A 16317-nucleotide genomic window follows, 5' to 3' on the forward strand; every position below is an offset into this window, starting at 1 on the left:
CGTACACCATTGCCAGATTCTGATTCGGAATGAGAGGTCATGTTTTAAGCTGGCTGTGCATTGTAAATACTTTGCACAATAAAGGTCTTTAAAGACAAACTGGACTCAAGCGGAGTTACTCTTAGCCACATTGACCCTCTGACAGCAATACAGCAATCATTGCAGCTACTTTGGAGATGGATAAGGAGACACAAGCGTTATTGCAAGCGGCAGACGTGGCAGCCCAAATCACGCAGAGAGAGGCGCACAATGCGCAGCGTGCAGTGGAGAAGCTGGAGGGGGAATTGGAGGACTGCAAGCGGAAGCCCAACGCATACCCCCCCAACCAATGGAACATGGTGCGACACGCGCGGGGGAATTATCAAACGCAGCGGCACCCAGGAAGAAGGAGGGAAAAGGCGGGAACTGCTTTCTCTGCCAAGCCCCCAAACATATTGTGAAACAATGGCCACTATGCAGAGACTGGCAAGGGAAGGCAGGGCTGCCAGTTCAGGAGAGCTCTGAACAACTTCATAGAACATAGAGTTGGAAGAGACCACAAGGGCCATCCAGTCCAACCCCCTGCCAAGCAGGAAACACCATCAAAGCATTCCTGACAGATGGCTGTCAAGCCTCTGCTTAAAGACCTCCAAAGAAGGAGACTCCACCACACTCCTTGGCAGCAAATTCCATTGCCGAACAGCTCTTACTGTCAGGAAGTTCTTCCTAATGTTTAGGTCATTCTTGTAGCTTTAATCCATTGCTCCATGTCCGCTTCTCTGGAGCAGCAGAAAACAACCTTTCACCCTCTTCCATATGACATCCTTTAATATATTTGAGCATGGCTATCATATCACCCCTTAACCTTCTCTTCTCCAGGCTAAACATGCCCAGCTCCCTAAGCCGTTCCTCATAAGGCATTATTTCCAGGCCTTTGACCATTTTCGTTGCCCTCTTCTGGACACGTTCCAGCTTGTCAGTATCCTTCTTGAACTGTGGTGCCCAGAACTGGACACAGTACTCCAGGTGAGGTCTGACCAGAGCAGAATACAGTGGTACTATTACTTCCCTTGATCTAGATGCTATACTCCTATTGATGCAGCCCAGAATTGCATTGGCTTTTTGAGCTGCTGCATCACACTGTTGACTCATGTCAAGTTTGTGGTCTACCAAGACTCCTAGATCCTTTTCACATGTACTGCTCTCAAGCCAGGTGTCAGCCATCCTGTATTTGTGCCTTTCATTTTTTTTTGCCCAAGTGTAATACTTTACATTTCTCCCTGTTAAAATTCATCTTGTTTGCTTTGGCCCAGTTGTCTAATCTGTTAAGGTCATTTGGCACCTCAGCTCCCCCCCCCATGGAGCCTCTGCCACAGCAGCCACCCACCCCCCAGCGCAGGCTTGGTAGTGGAAGTGTCTTTGAAACAGCCCAATGGCTATCCCCTGGACGTGCTGGCCCTTTTGGATTCAGGGGCATCAGCAAATTTCCCCCCATTGAATTTGCAGCTAAGCATCCAATACAGCGCCTGCCACTGGATTTCCCTCTCCACGTCACCACCATTGATGGGAGAGAGTTGTTGGGGGGAGCAGTCTTGCAGCAGACACCCCCCCCCCTGCGCATGACGATTGGGAGGCACACTGAGACTCTGGCTTAATTAAATAATTAATCAATTTATCCAAATCAAGATTTATTTATCCTTCTATCTTCTATTTCTCCCCTTAGCCTAAAATTTATTGCCAAAATTTTTCCATAAATTTAAATATTAATTCTTCTATCATGCTAACATTTAAACACTTAAAACTAATTCAGTCCCCCTTCCCCTGGTCTCAGGGTCTCCCAGATACTTCAGCGAGTTCCGCAAGTCATTCCAGTTTTGGACCATCTAAATCCATCAAAAATTTACCTCCATTATTACCCCTCACCCCACTCCCACCCTGTCCCACCCTACCCCCCGTTCTTCCTTGATCATCCCCTGCTGCCTCCCCAATTCTCTAAATATTGTAGTACAAAACCATCCAATTATATTTCCACTTTCCAGCCCTATCTCAATTCCCCCCCTTTAAGTTTTGGCCCCAGTATGGATCCTGCCCTCCCTCTCTCACTGGGTAGGTGGGTGGTAAAACATTATTAGATGCTTGGAGCAGTTTCTGAGGAAGTGCTTCTCATGGGCGGATGCCCCATCTCCCTGCTTGGAACACCTATTCAGACATCTACCCATTTGTCCTCCTACTGACCCGGGGTTAATAAATGATCTGATATCCCAACTGAAAGTGGGTAAGGCTCCTGGGCCAGACTTGGTTCCAGCAGAGGCCATTAAGACAAATTCAGAGTGGTGGGCTGGAATCCTGGCCAAAGTTTTTGATGCAATACCGGTAAACGCCACAGGACTTATTCCCAAATCGTAGAAGGAGGCCATTATCATCCCAATCCATAAAAGAGAATCCACCGCTAATCCGGGGAACTATCGTAACATCAGCCTACTTTCAATCCTTGGGAAAATATATGCTGTCTATTGTCCCAGTGGTTGGATGAGTCCAATTTAATCAGCCATGAACAAGCAGGTTTTAGATCTAATCACTCCACAATGGACCATGCTACAATTCTTTTCCACCTTGCTCTGAAATACTCTACCCCTAGTCGGGGTAAACTATGTGCTGCCTTTATTGACTTGAGGGCAGCTTTTGACAGCATCCCCAGAAACATCTTATGGGAGAAACTTGCGGCTTGGGGCATTGATAGAAGACTCTTATGGCTTATGATCCAACTATGTGAGGGCTTGGTTGCCAGAGTAAGACTAACCCTACCAGGTGCTCACGAATTCGGTGCCTATAAAAAAGGGTGTCCGTCAAGGATGTATATTAGCTCCCTATATTTTTAATTTGTTTATAAGTGATATGAGAAAACCTCTAATCGAATCACGGGCTAATATCAATGCCCCCTGCCTTGCGGATTATCATTGCCCACTCCTTTTGTATGTGGATGACGCAGTAATCCTCTCCTATTCGCGAGTCGGTTTAAACAGAGCATTGAAGATTTTTGTTTCTTATTGACAATCCAATTAGTTAGCCATTAACCATTCTAAATCCAATATAATGGTTTTTTCTAGAAGCTGTAAATTGTATAAATGGAAGCTTGAGGGTGAAGCTGTGGAACAACTCTCCAAATTTCAATACCTATATTTTTTCAACAAAATTTGCTATGGACTGCACATATTCATTACCTCCTCAACAAGGCTAAAACGGTGCCGCATGCTCTCCTCCAGTTTTATTTCTCTGATGGGGCTCTGCATGTGCCTTCGGGGTTGAAGGTATATAACGCAAAAGTAGCTGCCATGCTTGCATATGCAACACCACTCTGGGCTGCCTTGGCAAATTTTGCCCATCCTGAGACTCTCCAAAATCAATTCCTACGCCGTCTCCTGAAACTTCCCCCATGCATGAGCAATGTGGCCATAAGAAACTGAAGATCCCTTCGATTGAAACACTATGGAAACGGGCTCTAAACTACTGGTTAACTCTTTGGCATAGATTACCAAACTATTACCTAGCTCAATGTTTATGGCACGACGAATTTAACAGTCCCTGGGGCCAGCAATATTCATGACAAACTCTTGCTTTTGGGAATCTCCCCCCCCTAGAAGTCCTGAATCTCGATCTTATCTCTGCAAAAAAACTTATTAATCAGAGACTGGTCGACACTGAGTTGCAACGTAATCTTATGCTGGGCGGCGGCGGGGGGGGGGGGGTATGCTCGCCTCGGCAATTGGGTGTTACTCCTATACAGTATCTGCCAACTTATCTTTCCTCCCTCTCCATTGCTAGCCACCGCTTTGCGTTTATCAAAGCAAGGTTCAATACTTTCACCTCCAATGTATTGCTCCATAGATCTAAGGGCCGAGTCTCAGTCCTATGTTCATGTAATAATCAGGTGATAGAATCCCTCCAGAGCATATTCCTTACTTGCCCACTGTATAGTGCTGTCAGGAGAAATCTACTGAGTCCATTAATCCAAAAATTCTCTGGACTTCCAGCAGAGACTCTCCTCGCCCTATTACTGCAAGACACTGATTCTTTTGTAACCTTGCAGGTGGCAAGATTTCTAACTGCTGTTCTGTCCTATAAGAGGAGAAAGGGATTGTTATATGAATCCTGAAACCTTTTATTATATTGCTTCTTTTATGCTTATATTACCTGAAGTATTATATTTTTTAGCCTTATATTTATCTGTATTGATTGTATTGCATTCCTTTTTATTGACTGCAAAGCAAGCACGTCTTATATTTATTTTATGCTATACTAGCTGTCCCAGCCACACGTTGCTGTGGTTCTTTCCTGTGATTCACCCCACTCTGTCTGGACACATGACTTATCCTCCCCCTCCTCCCCCCACCCCCGGTTCATCCCTGTGACTGGCCCCACCCTGTCCCGACCCATGAGCTATTGAGCCCCCTTTCCCCCCCACCCTCGCGGCCCATCCATGTGACTGGCCCTACTCTGTCCTGACCCATGAGCTATCGAGCCCCCTTTCCCTCCACCCCTCCGGCACATCCCTGTGACTGGCCCCACCCTGTCCTGACTCATGAGCTATCGAGCCCCCTCCTCCCCTCACCCCTCGGCCTGAGCCCTCTGTTGTCTCTGGGGAGTGTTGGCCCCACCCCCTGTTTCTCCATACCTTGGCCCTCACCCTTGGAGAAGGAACTGTCAGCTTCTGGGTTCTGTTTCCCAGCATGCACTTTTGCCTGAGCCCTCTGTTGTCCCTGGGGAGGGTTTTTCCTTCCCCCTGTATTTCCATACTTGGGCCCCCACCCTTGGAGAAGGAACTGTCAGCTTCTGGGTTCTGTTTCCCAGCATGCACTTTTGCCTGAGCCCTCTGTTGTCCCTGGGGAGGGTTTTTCCCTCCCCCTGTATTTCCATACTTGGGCCCCCACCCTTGGAGAAGGAACTGTCAGTTTCTGGGTTCTATTTCCCAGTATTTACTTTTGTCTCAGCCCTCTGTTGTCCCCGGGGAGTGTTGTCCCCTCCCCCTATATCTCCATACATTGGTCCCTGCACACGCATCGTGAACATTTATAGAGATTAATTTTTTAAAAAATAAGAACCAGAAGTTACTATTGTTTAATTTTATTTTGGGGGTTGTCATTTATTTTGGTGGGTATTGTATAATTTGGGCATTGTTGTGTGTTTTGTGGTTTGTTTGTTTGGGGGGGGGATTGGCCAATGCAAATATCCGAGGACTTAAACTGGGGAGAGAAAGTGCATGGTTGTTGTTTTTTTTAAAGACGCAGAGGCTGGCAATCAGTCATAGTATAAAGCCTAGGTTAAAAGGGGCACGACTGCCCTTACTTAAAATGGCCCCTGTAGCCTCGCATGTGACACAACGCCCACTAAATTAAAAAGCAAAACCCCCTCGCTGTGCCCCCAAGTGAGTGTTAGGGGAAATGATGAATGACTGCCTAATGCTGCCTGGCATTTATTAATGCAGCTGCCGGGAGAGGCTTTGGGCTTGGGCTTTGCTGGTGGAATGGCCATTTTGGTGGTCGGCCTCCTCAGTTTTCCCTGTTCCACCCCACCCCCCACTGCTTTGGCTGACTCAGGGTCCTCCCCCCATGGCTATGTGTTTCCCCCCCTCCCTTTGTTGTGCCGCATCCCTGTGCCCCCCCTATTCTGTTTGTTTTTCCCTGCTTGGCAATGCTGTGGCCTATTGAAAAAGCTGGGCCTTGTTGCTGCAAAAGGACTGTTTTCAGTTGGTTGCTGTGGAATTTTGTGATGTCATCTGGCGGTGCAGCTTTTGGATGCTGCTGGAGTCTTCAGAGCTTCTGGTGGTGACGTCTAATTTGGGCGCCACATTTTTGTGTTAATCATTATTTTAGGTGTGAAAGGTGTGGTTTTTTGATATTTTTTAAATGCAACATCCCTCCCTGATGGGCAAGGTATGTTCTGCCAAATTTGTTTCAATTTTGTTCAGCGGTTATGGAGAAAGGCTGTTTCATCCGCGTGCACAATGCCTGCATATATAGATATAGATAGATATAGATAGATATAGATATAGATAGATGAGCTTATAGCTGCAATAAACTTTGATCTGATCATCCTGATTTGCTCAGGGAGGTTAGGCATTAATTATCTATTGCGCATTGATTTTGTTCAATCTCTTTGTGGGGAGGTTAGATGATATTGCATCAAGAAAATATTATCCCCCACCTTTTGTATTGTGAAAAATCTGTTTTTCTTTGGAACAGGTTTGTTGAGCAAGAGCACCAAGTCAACTTCAATTGTGCAACCTGAATTTGCTTGTATACAATTAAATACCACCCCAAAATGGAGATAGTCTGGAACAGGCTAGAATCCTGTCAGATTTCAGGAAGCAGTTTCTATCCCTTCTAACACCTGATGGTGTCATAATAGGGATGCTTACCTTCCATGCCCAAACCTCTTATTTCAATGATGGCTGTCTTTTGGGGTGAATGGAGTAATTCAGTTGGGCAACAATCTATTGGCACATGGATGATTATGTAAGTAAAGGCATTGGGTGGGGTTGTAACTGTTGCAGATGGACAAGGATGTATAATTTATAGCAAAAAAAAAAAAAACTCTGTGGCAATTGTTGGGGTGGGTGAATTGTCAGTTGTAAGCTTTCCGTTTACAAGATTGCAGGTTCAACCCCCAGTATCTCCAGGAAAAACCTATTCCTGAAGCCTTAGAGTATCACCGTCAGCCAGAGCAGACTGGGCAAGATGGCTAACAATCTGCCTTAAGATATGGCAGCTTCAGTTTACTTTTGGATTAAAATTCCAGTTCATTTGGTAAACACAGGCCATGTGGACACGGAGTCAGCTGAAGTTTCCATATAGGGTTGTTGTGATGAAAAATTGTGGGCATGGGCAGAGAACCATTTACACTCACTGAGCCACTTGGTGGAAGGGATATTTATTTATTTATTTATTTATTTATTTATTTATTTATTTATTTATTTATAATACTGCCCTGAAGGCCCCAGTCCTGCCACTCACCACCTGGCTCAGGGCGGGGCCTGATGGGCTCTATAAAGGACTGCTGCCACTGCTGCTGCTGGGCAGGGGGCTCCGTTTTGCTTTGTTTTTGTTTTTACCTATGTCATTTTAAACTGTATTAAGGCTGTATTCTTAGTTTTAGATTTTGATTTATGTGGAAATTGTTTTCCATTTGGTTGTGTATTTTTTTGATGTGGTTTATGTGTTGTTTGTGACTTTTGTAATTGTGCTAATGCTGTATTGTTTTAATATTCGATTGGGAGCCATCCAGAGTGGCTGGGGAGGCTCAGCCAGATGGGCGGGGTACAAATAAAAATATTATTATTATTATTATTATTATTATTATTATTATTATTATTATTATTATTATTAACGTGAGGATCACAGGGCAGTTTACAGTATAAAACCAATAATGGGGTCCTTTACCTTTACCTTTACGTATCATTTGAACTGATAGCTCAGTTCGTAGAGCATGAGACTTAATCTCAGGGTTGTGGGTTTGAGCCCCAGATTAGGCATAAGATTCCTGCAGGTTGGACTAGATTATCATTGTGGGTCCCAACTCTACAACTCTATGAATATTCTATGTACTCTCTATAGCAACAAGACTGACAAGGCCTTTATCTGCCTGATGCCTTAGAGAGCAAGGGCCCATGTGAGTAGGGTGTACTGGGATGCGCTTTGGTGCAAGATAAGGCAACTTCATTTAGTCATACAGTGAACTAGAAAGTCATATTTTTGTCCCCTGGAGTTAAACAGGGCTGTGTTTTAGTTCCACTTCTGTTTAACTATTATATAAATGACATGGTATTCAAAGTAAAAGGCCCACAATTTCATTCACCTAAGTTGGCGGATAGGCAAATATCTATCCTTTTATATACGGACGACGCTTTGATCTTATCAAGGACCCCAATTGGGTTATGGAGGGCGTTAGTTACGGTCAGTAGCAGAATTCTGTAAAGAAGCCCATCTTATTATAAATAATCAAAAGACAAAAATAATGGCTTTCGCCAAACGCCGTAAGAGTTGTACATGGTGCATAGACGGCCAGAAAATTGAACAGGTCCACTGCCTAAAATATCTAGGCATTGTCTTCCACGACAAGGGGCTAACGAAAGCCCACTTAATACAGTCAGCAATAGCAGCCCACAAGTCCTCCGCTGCTATTTTAAGATATTTTAGATCAAAGGGGGTTCAATACGGTACATACCAGCAGCTCTAAAACTATTTGAGGCTAAAGTGATGGTTCAGCTGCTCTTTGGGACCAATCTTAACATCCTGCCACCTAATCTGAATATAGCTGAAAGGGTCCAGTCAAAATTCCTCAGAGCACCTTTACAAATGCCCCCCCCCCCGTGTGTCAAATGCTGCTATATGACTAGAAACAGGTATGATCTGCGTGGAGGCCAGAGTATGGATGCAGACTTGCAATTTATGGTTCAAACTAAACTTGAACCCACAGGGCCTAACCTTGCTGTTATCAAAAGATAACAATCAATCTCTTTGGAGTAAGGCCATAGTAAATAAGATGCAAAGTATATAGGTCTTCATCCAGCTTGCCTGATATCACGGGACCTCAACTCAGCAAAGATCATTGTTAAATGGAGGATAGCAGATATAGAAAGGCAGAAGGATTTGAGTAAAGTACCCCACTTTCTCATGCAGGAGGAAAAGATATACAGTGGTACCTCTACTTACTAATGTTTCTACTTACGAATGTTTCTACTTACGAACGGAGCTCCGTCCGCCATCTTGGATGCGGTTTAGATAGGATTTTTTCTACTTACAAATTTTTAGATAGGGTTGCTTTCTCCCAATGCATTCCTATGGGAACCAACTTACAATTTTTTTCGACTTACGAATGTGCGTTCAGAACGCATTAAATTCATAAGTAGAGGTCCCACTGTACTCACCCTGCTCTGCTGCATATCTTTGCCATTTGGAAATACCATCTCATAGAAGAGCTTTCACATTAGCCAAATATCGCATAATGCCCTCAGCAGTTCTTCAAGGGAAGTACAAATGGACCCCAATGTGTGAGAGATGTTGCCCGTGTGGATCTGGGGAAGTGGAAACTATTGGCCACATACTCCTGCGATGCAGCTTCTACAAGGAGGTGCGAGGCAAGCTCATCCACACGATGCTGGCTAAGCTTCCTGGACAATTTCTATAGAGAGTGGCTCCTTTCAGATGCTAACTCCAATGTGACAGCAAGGGCAGTCAAGTTCTGTGCTAGAGCCATAAAAATTCGGGCTGACCTAGTTAGTAGTGCTCATAAAATTACAGGACAGAGCTAAAGATGCTCCAGTGCCACTATTAGATCCCTCCCAAGTTGTGATACCTGCTTTTATCTAATAATTTATAATGGTGAAAGTTTAGATATATTATTTATATATGCACCCTCCCAAGTACAGTGGTGCCTCGCCAGACGAATTTAATTCATCCCGAGAGTTGCTTCGTATAGCGAAAAATTCGTTTTGCAAAGCGGCTCCCATAGGAACGCATTGAAGTGCGGTTTCCCATAGGGTGCCTCGTAAGACGGCATTTTTTTTTGTCTTGCGAGGCACCCTATGGGATGAAAAAAATTCATCTTGCGGAGCTTGCCATAGGAAACTTCGTCTTGCGAGTCTCCATTGAAATCGCAAAACGCTTTCGTTTTGCGAGTTTTTTGTCTTGTGAGGCATTCGTCTAGCGAGGTACCACTGTAGTGATATCTTTTGTTATCTAACAATTTTTACAAAGGTTAAAGTTTATATTTATTGCATATATTTTAGATTGTATTTTGGATTGTTTGATGTATAAATGTGTGTGCTGGCCGAGAACTGTAACAATAAATTAACTAACTAACTTTTGTCCCCTGCCCTCAATTTCAAGCTGTTCATAAGGAGGAGTATGTCCTTTACAAAGCATTGTTCACGTAAAGTGAAGGAAGCTTTGCCAAAAGCTGAAGTACAAATGATCTGGCTGGGGTGGGATGGGGGTGTTGCTGAAACAATTGACAGCATTTTTGGAAATCTTATACCGGTATGTGTCTGCTGTGTCTTAATCCTCACTCAGTATAGCTCAAGCAAAACAAAGAACTTGTTCCTTCCTTTCCATGTTCTCTCCCACTTTCTCCCCCTGAAGATGTGACACCTTATCATGCCCATATTAAACAGGAAATCATCCATGCTCACAAGAAGCAATTCTCAGGCCCCCATGCCCAGTCAAAGGAGAAAAGGGGCAGGATCCCCTCAGCACTTCCCTCTCTGGCTGCTTGTCACACTGTTGTGCAATAATTTGTCAAGCTTGCGTAAGTTAGCTTCCAGTAAACATGACAAAATGACTGAAGCCTTTCCAAAGCCAGGGAAAACTAAAGATACAGAGTTTGACTATAGGGCTTTTCATTTTTGGCCTGGGTTTAAATTCAAAGGGAACAGAGGAGAGAGGAGGCAGGAGCCTATGTTGCTTAGGGAGTTCTAAATACAGGTCAACTCCATCCTCCAGCAGTTGCAGGGTAAGTTGAGTCAGTGCACTGGTTATTTCTTTGTCATTCCTCCACAGTCAGCAGAAGTCAAACAGTGCAGAAGAAGAAATATCTGAAGAAGTGTGCATGCACACGAAAGCTCATACCAATGACAAACTTAGTTGGTCTCTAAGGTGCTACTGGAAGGAATTTTTTTATTTGGTGCAGAATGAGTAAAAGCAAGCAAGTCTGAGAATCTTAAATGAGATACCTTTTAACCTTTCTTGAGGGAGTATGAGATGGAGAGAGGGACCCAGGTGACGCTGTGGTTAAACCACTGAGCCTAGGGCTTGCTGATCAGAAGGTCGGCGGTTCGAATCCCTGCGACGGGGTGAGCTCCCGTTGCTTGGTCCCAGCTCCTGCCAACCTAGCAGTTCAAAAGCACGTCAAAATGCAAGTAGATAAATAGGAACCGCTACAGCGGGAAGGTAAACGGCGTCTCCATGTGCTGCTCTGGTTTGCCAGAAGCGGCTTTGTCATGCTGGCCACATGACCTGGAAGCTATACGCCGGCTCCCTCGGCCAATAATGCGAGATGAGAGCGCAACCCCAGAGTCGGTCATGACTGGACCTAATGGTCAGGGGCCCCTTTACCTTTTTAGTACCTCTGGTGGGGGACATTTCCTTCATGGGTTGTTTGTCACCTTTGGTCCCCACCCTGCACTCAGCTCTCACCTGTGGCTCCTAAAAGCTGTCAGGATGTGGCCACCCACCATAAGTGGCTTCGACTGGCCAGCTAAACTAGGCGAGGGTAGCCAACGGATCTCAAACCCTCTGTGAGTTATGGACTTCCTCTGCATGGAAAGACAGGCTCCAGTGTATTAAACAGACAAGATCAATTGTGGGTCCAACCGTCAAGAAGGTGGCTTCTACACATGCTGTGGAGCAGGCACCCCCAAACTTCGGCTCTCCAGATGTTTTGGACTACAATTCCCATCTTCCCTGACCACTGGTCCTGTTAGCTAGGGATCATGGGAGTTGTAGTCCAAAACATCTGGAGGGCTGCAGTTTGGGGATGCCTGCTGTAGAGGGAAGTGAGGTGCGGATGGAGCTTATCAGCCTGGGAAGTAGCTCATCTAGAAGAAGGAAAATTCTGATCCTAAATCTCTATTGCCTTGTGGGAGAAGAAATGGCTAAGGAGTGAACTCTACAAATCCAGAGTGGAGTTCCTTCAACAGTTGGATGGTGCTTGGTATGCCTCCTTCCGGCAACTCCTGCAGCCAAGTGGGTGCCAAATGTATTGCTCTGCTTTCTTTTGGACTACATCCAAAAGATGAGCCCAGGATCTCCATACACACTGCCTAGGCTTGTACCCCAGTGTATTACATACTTTGGTGCTGCTAAGGCAGCATTTTGACTCCACCCCCAGAGGCACATTCCATTGTATCTCGACAGATGAATGCCAACAACCTGAGGTCCAAATGCAGCCCCGTTCATGGGACTCCGTGTGGGCTGGCTCCATCTATGAGCTCCATGAGTCACCCCTCATCACTGGCCCTGCTTCATATCCTACTTCACTGTCTTTGCTTGGCTAGATAGTACTTTGAACTCTCATTGCTGACTCTGGCTCACCTGGGTTTAGGATAGAAAAACAGGTGAGAGAATTTATTGTAGAAGCTGGCCCGCTGTGCAAAGGAAAAATATACATTAATTAGTTTAGTCTTTCAACCTCTGACTCTGCCCACCCCTGGTGTGTAGCCCCGAAATGGGTGCCCAGAAGGGAATGTGACCCCCAGGCTGAAAAAGGTTCCCCAACCTTGCACTCTCTCTCTGTAAAATACTTGTATTTTGACATAGAGGCTTCTGGCTTCTGCTTTTTAAATTGAGCACAAAAGACATGTTCACACAGCCACCTTATTTACAATGCAGTTTTACACTTTATTATATTCCATTGTACAACTTTACATGGTACCGTATTCAAGTTCATTCTTTTCAGTACAAGGTGATTTGATAAATGCCTTTTGGTGTCTTGTATAGATTTTAAGAATGCAACAACAACAACAAAAGATACAAGAAGGAAAGCATAGAGGCACTTTCACGGACTCTGAATTAAGCAAGTACCCTGTTTGAAAGCCAGTGGATTCTGCTTAAACAAAGAAAAATATTGAGACTATTTTGTTCACATGTTTGGAGGTTAACATCTTTCAGGCAACAGTGCTAAGTATTCCTGAGAAAGATCTGTAGAATGTTAAGAGTCATTCCCAAGTTTCTTTTTAAACGTCGAATGTAGATCTAAGCAAGCCATAGCCATTGCCCGAAGTTCCACTTATTGCACAGAACACATGTAAGGTGTTATGCATCCATGAGGAGTGAATGGTATCTTCTTGGTATATCTAAAAAAAAAACCAAAGCTGAGTTAGCAAATTAAGCAAAAACCTTATCTGTTCCTAACAGCAACAAAAGTTGTTTCAACAACACAAAAGGAAATGTAGAATGGTGTTACCCAACCTGGTCTTCAAAGCTGTTATTGCAAAGGCAGCATTAAAGGAAAACAAAAGAGAATGGGAAAAAGAAGTTATTTAGCAATGATGTCTACTATGCTTCCAAAATAACCCCAGAGGGGTTCAGAAGATCATCTAGTTAAACACTTGTAAAATTAAGATATTATTAATTGTCCTGAAAGCTTCCAACAAAGGAAATCCCGTAAGTGCTCTAAACAGCTTGTTCCACTTCTAGTTCTCACAATTAGAAGGAGTTTCCTAATAATTAGGTTTCGGTTCTTGCTGAATTCTGCCTTATAATTGTACAGGGTCACACCTAAAGGGTCAATGGAGCATTCCAGAACCAAGAGATTGCTCTGGAAGTGGTAAAAACCACTTTCTTTTATTTAGGAACAAAGGAATTCCTTTCTACTGAGTCAGACCGTTGATTCATTAGCTCAGAAGTGTCTGCATTACATGCAAGTGGCTCTCCAGGGTTTGGACAGGAATCTCTTCCTGTTTCACCTGGAAACACCAGAGGCTGAACCTGGAACTTTCTGCTTGCATTGTTTCCAATGGGGTTCTGTGTAGGAGGACACCCCACCACCCAATTGGATCATGCTCAGTGCCTTTATTCATAACAAGTTTCTTTCACACCTTGTTTCAAAGATTTGTGGCAGGCTAGATCATGTCTGGGAACCATTTTGGAGTGCCTTATGCAAGCATGGCACCTGGACTCCTGGTTAAAAGCATAGAGATTTGCAGGGCAGATCAAAGCAAACACAAACCCAGTACTGACACCCACACTCAGCCCCCTGAAATATTCCCGTCAGACTGCTGAGTTTCCAAAAAGTGTGGCATCCACGCATGGGCATAGCCACAGGTGGGGATGGCATGAGAACAGAAAATGTCTACTCGTGTCTACAAAGTCACTCATTCCTTTTCTGTCTGTCAGGAGTAGCTATGTATAAGATAGTTCATAGCCCCAGGGGTGCATAACCTGTGGCCCTCCAGATGTTGCTGAAATAAAACTCCCACCATTTCTGACCATTAGCCATGTGGGCTGATGGGAGTTTGGAGTTTAACAACATCTGAAAGACCACATGTTCCCCAACCTGTCTTAACCAAGCACCTCCTGCCTTACTAGTGTTCAAGATGGTGGAGGGGAGGTGGAGGGAGCCCACCTCCTCCTGGCCAATTTTTGCTAACTCTTGGCCTCCAAAAAAATAGTCATTTAAGGGAGGGGTCTCTATGCCCCCTGTAGGGCAAGCACTGTGTGTCCCTACTAACCCTTACAACTAGCAGAGGAAGAGAAGTGAAATAATATTTTGGTCTTTTAGAATAACATGCATGAAGAACAGAAGTCGGAAGAAACCTTCTAATATTAACAACCTGATGGAAGAGAAGAAAAGGCAAATAAAATGTATCCTTTTTTAATTAAATTATTTTCCCCCTCTGTGGTGGGTGTAACAAATTATTCACATCTTGAATTAACTTATTAAAAACTGGGATGCCTTTTTTAAAGTGGGGCATGTCCAGATATTTGCTATTTTCAGGTGGAAATTAATAATATATGGCAAATTCTAATCACACAGTTATAGTAGATTGAGAGGTTTTGCAGACTTTCTGCAATAAGGAAAGTGGGGAGCAGGGGAAATGCACTGGACATAAATGTCATCTAACCTCTCTGCAAACACATCAGAATGAATGCTCAATAAATAATCAACCTTGTCTGATCTCCCTTCAAACGAATCAGGATAAATGCTTAATAAACAGGTCAACTGGAATAAGTGGAGCTTACTCTGGGTGTTAATATTGTGAGCCATTAACTTCCCAGTTCAACACACTTCCAGTAATCAAAAGTACCAGAAAGATTCTTTAGTGCTCTGGTTCATGTCAAGATGTGCTGTAGTTCAAGGAGAAGAACAGTCTGGCATTTCTTTACACAGTCCAGAACTGTTATTTGGAGCAGTGCAACCAGAGATTAAGGAAGCTAGACTTTCTGGTAGAGAGTTATATTTCCACTGGGGATGATACCAGTGCTGCTGCTGTTGTGATATTTATCATTTCTTTATGGTTCTCCCTCAACATACATGGCTCCCCCTCTGCCCAGTTTTGGCCTCACAACAACCCTGCATGGTGGGCTGGGCTGGAAGATTATGACTGGCCCAAACTCACTCCGTGAGCTTTGTGGCCAAACAGAGATCTGACTCTGGGTCTCCCTTGTCCTAGTCCAAAATGCTCACCCATCTCTCTCCACCCTGGTGCCTTTCAGATGCTTTGAACTGCAACTCCGATGATCATAATCCTTGACTGTGGGCCATGCTGGCTGGGGCAGATGGGAGTTGTAGTCTAAAGCATCAGGAGGACACCAGGTTGGGGAAAGCTGCTCTATCTGCCACACTCCTGCTGGCTTCTGGTGACAATGTTCCAGATATGCTGAGACATGTTGTACAAAAGAACACCAGTCCAAAGTTCAGAGCAGTAAAAGAGCAACCAGCTCCACGCCACACCAGCAGTGGTGTGGGCAAATGGGGGACTCCCTGCTTTTCTTCAGAATGCCACATCTTTCAAGTTGAGACACAGTGTGGTCACCCATCTGCTGGGCTTGATTGCCAAATCAAGGAACCTGTCCAAAACAGTGCAAGACTTGTACCCCAGACCTAGTCATTGTGATTTTTCCCAGTAGATGACCTCTTGAGGGGTTTTCCCCACCCTACTAATAATTTTTAAAACCAAGTATAGTTTCAAGAAACTTCAGGATAACTAACAGCCACCCAACTGACTGGGTTTTTAAAGCCCAAAACCTTTATTTCTGGCAAGCCCTTGTGTGGCTTTTTCTATAACCCTGTCTTGGAGCCATAGCCTGCTCCAGGAATGTGCAGCCCCACTTCCTGTTTTGGAAGTGTGGTTCAAGAGTTCTCCTAAATGACAACAGTTGCTCAAATCTGGGCTTTGCAGGATTTGGGGTTTTTTTGTTTCAAGTTAAAGTAAGACCTGTGTGGGGTTTGGGAAATACCTGAATGGATGATTTGTATTAGGGGAACAGAGCAAGAGTTACTTATATGTCATGAATGAGAAGACTGGCCTTCAGAGATGGTGGGTCTTTCAACTCTCATGAGCCCTACAATGTCTGGAGGGACACCAATTCCCCATCTACTCTAGGAGGGTAGGTGATCTGCCATGCTGAATGTTACACAGTCTGTGAATGCTGGAAGCAAGAAAATCCAGTACTTTTAGTTTGGAGCTTGAAGCAGACACTGCTCACACGATTTCCAAACTTTTCAAATCCAGGAGGAGGACTAGAAGTATACTTGCTTTAAAATATTTTTTAAAAGTTCATTTGGGATCTTGCGTTGAATCTGTACAGGGGATATGCCCTGTACAGCACCCATCACAACCGT

At 44.4% G+C, this 16317-nt stretch overlaps 1 protein-coding gene across 3 annotated transcripts in view; it reads right to left on the reverse strand.

Moving 5' to 3' along the window:
- Positions 1 to 12326: 12326 nt before the first annotated feature.
- Positions 12327 to 16317, reverse strand: part of DOCK11 (dedicator of cytokinesis 11) — a 169585-nt gene continuing 165594 nt past the window's right edge. For all 3 annotated transcript variants that reach the window (XM_060270271.1, XM_060270269.1, XM_060270268.1), the window contains one exon: positions 12327 to 12826. In XM_060270271.1, the coding sequence (XP_060126254.1) occupies positions 12707 to 12826 (120 nt within the window). In that variant the 3' untranslated portion in view covers positions 12327 to 12706. The remainder of the gene's footprint in view (positions 12827 to 16317) is intronic.

The sequence above is a fragment of the Zootoca vivipara genome, chromosome Z (genome assembly GCF_963506605.1).
Source record: "Zootoca vivipara chromosome Z, rZooViv1.1, whole genome shotgun sequence".
In the NCBI taxonomy this organism is placed as follows: domain Eukaryota; kingdom Metazoa; phylum Chordata; class Lepidosauria; order Squamata; family Lacertidae; genus Zootoca; species Zootoca vivipara.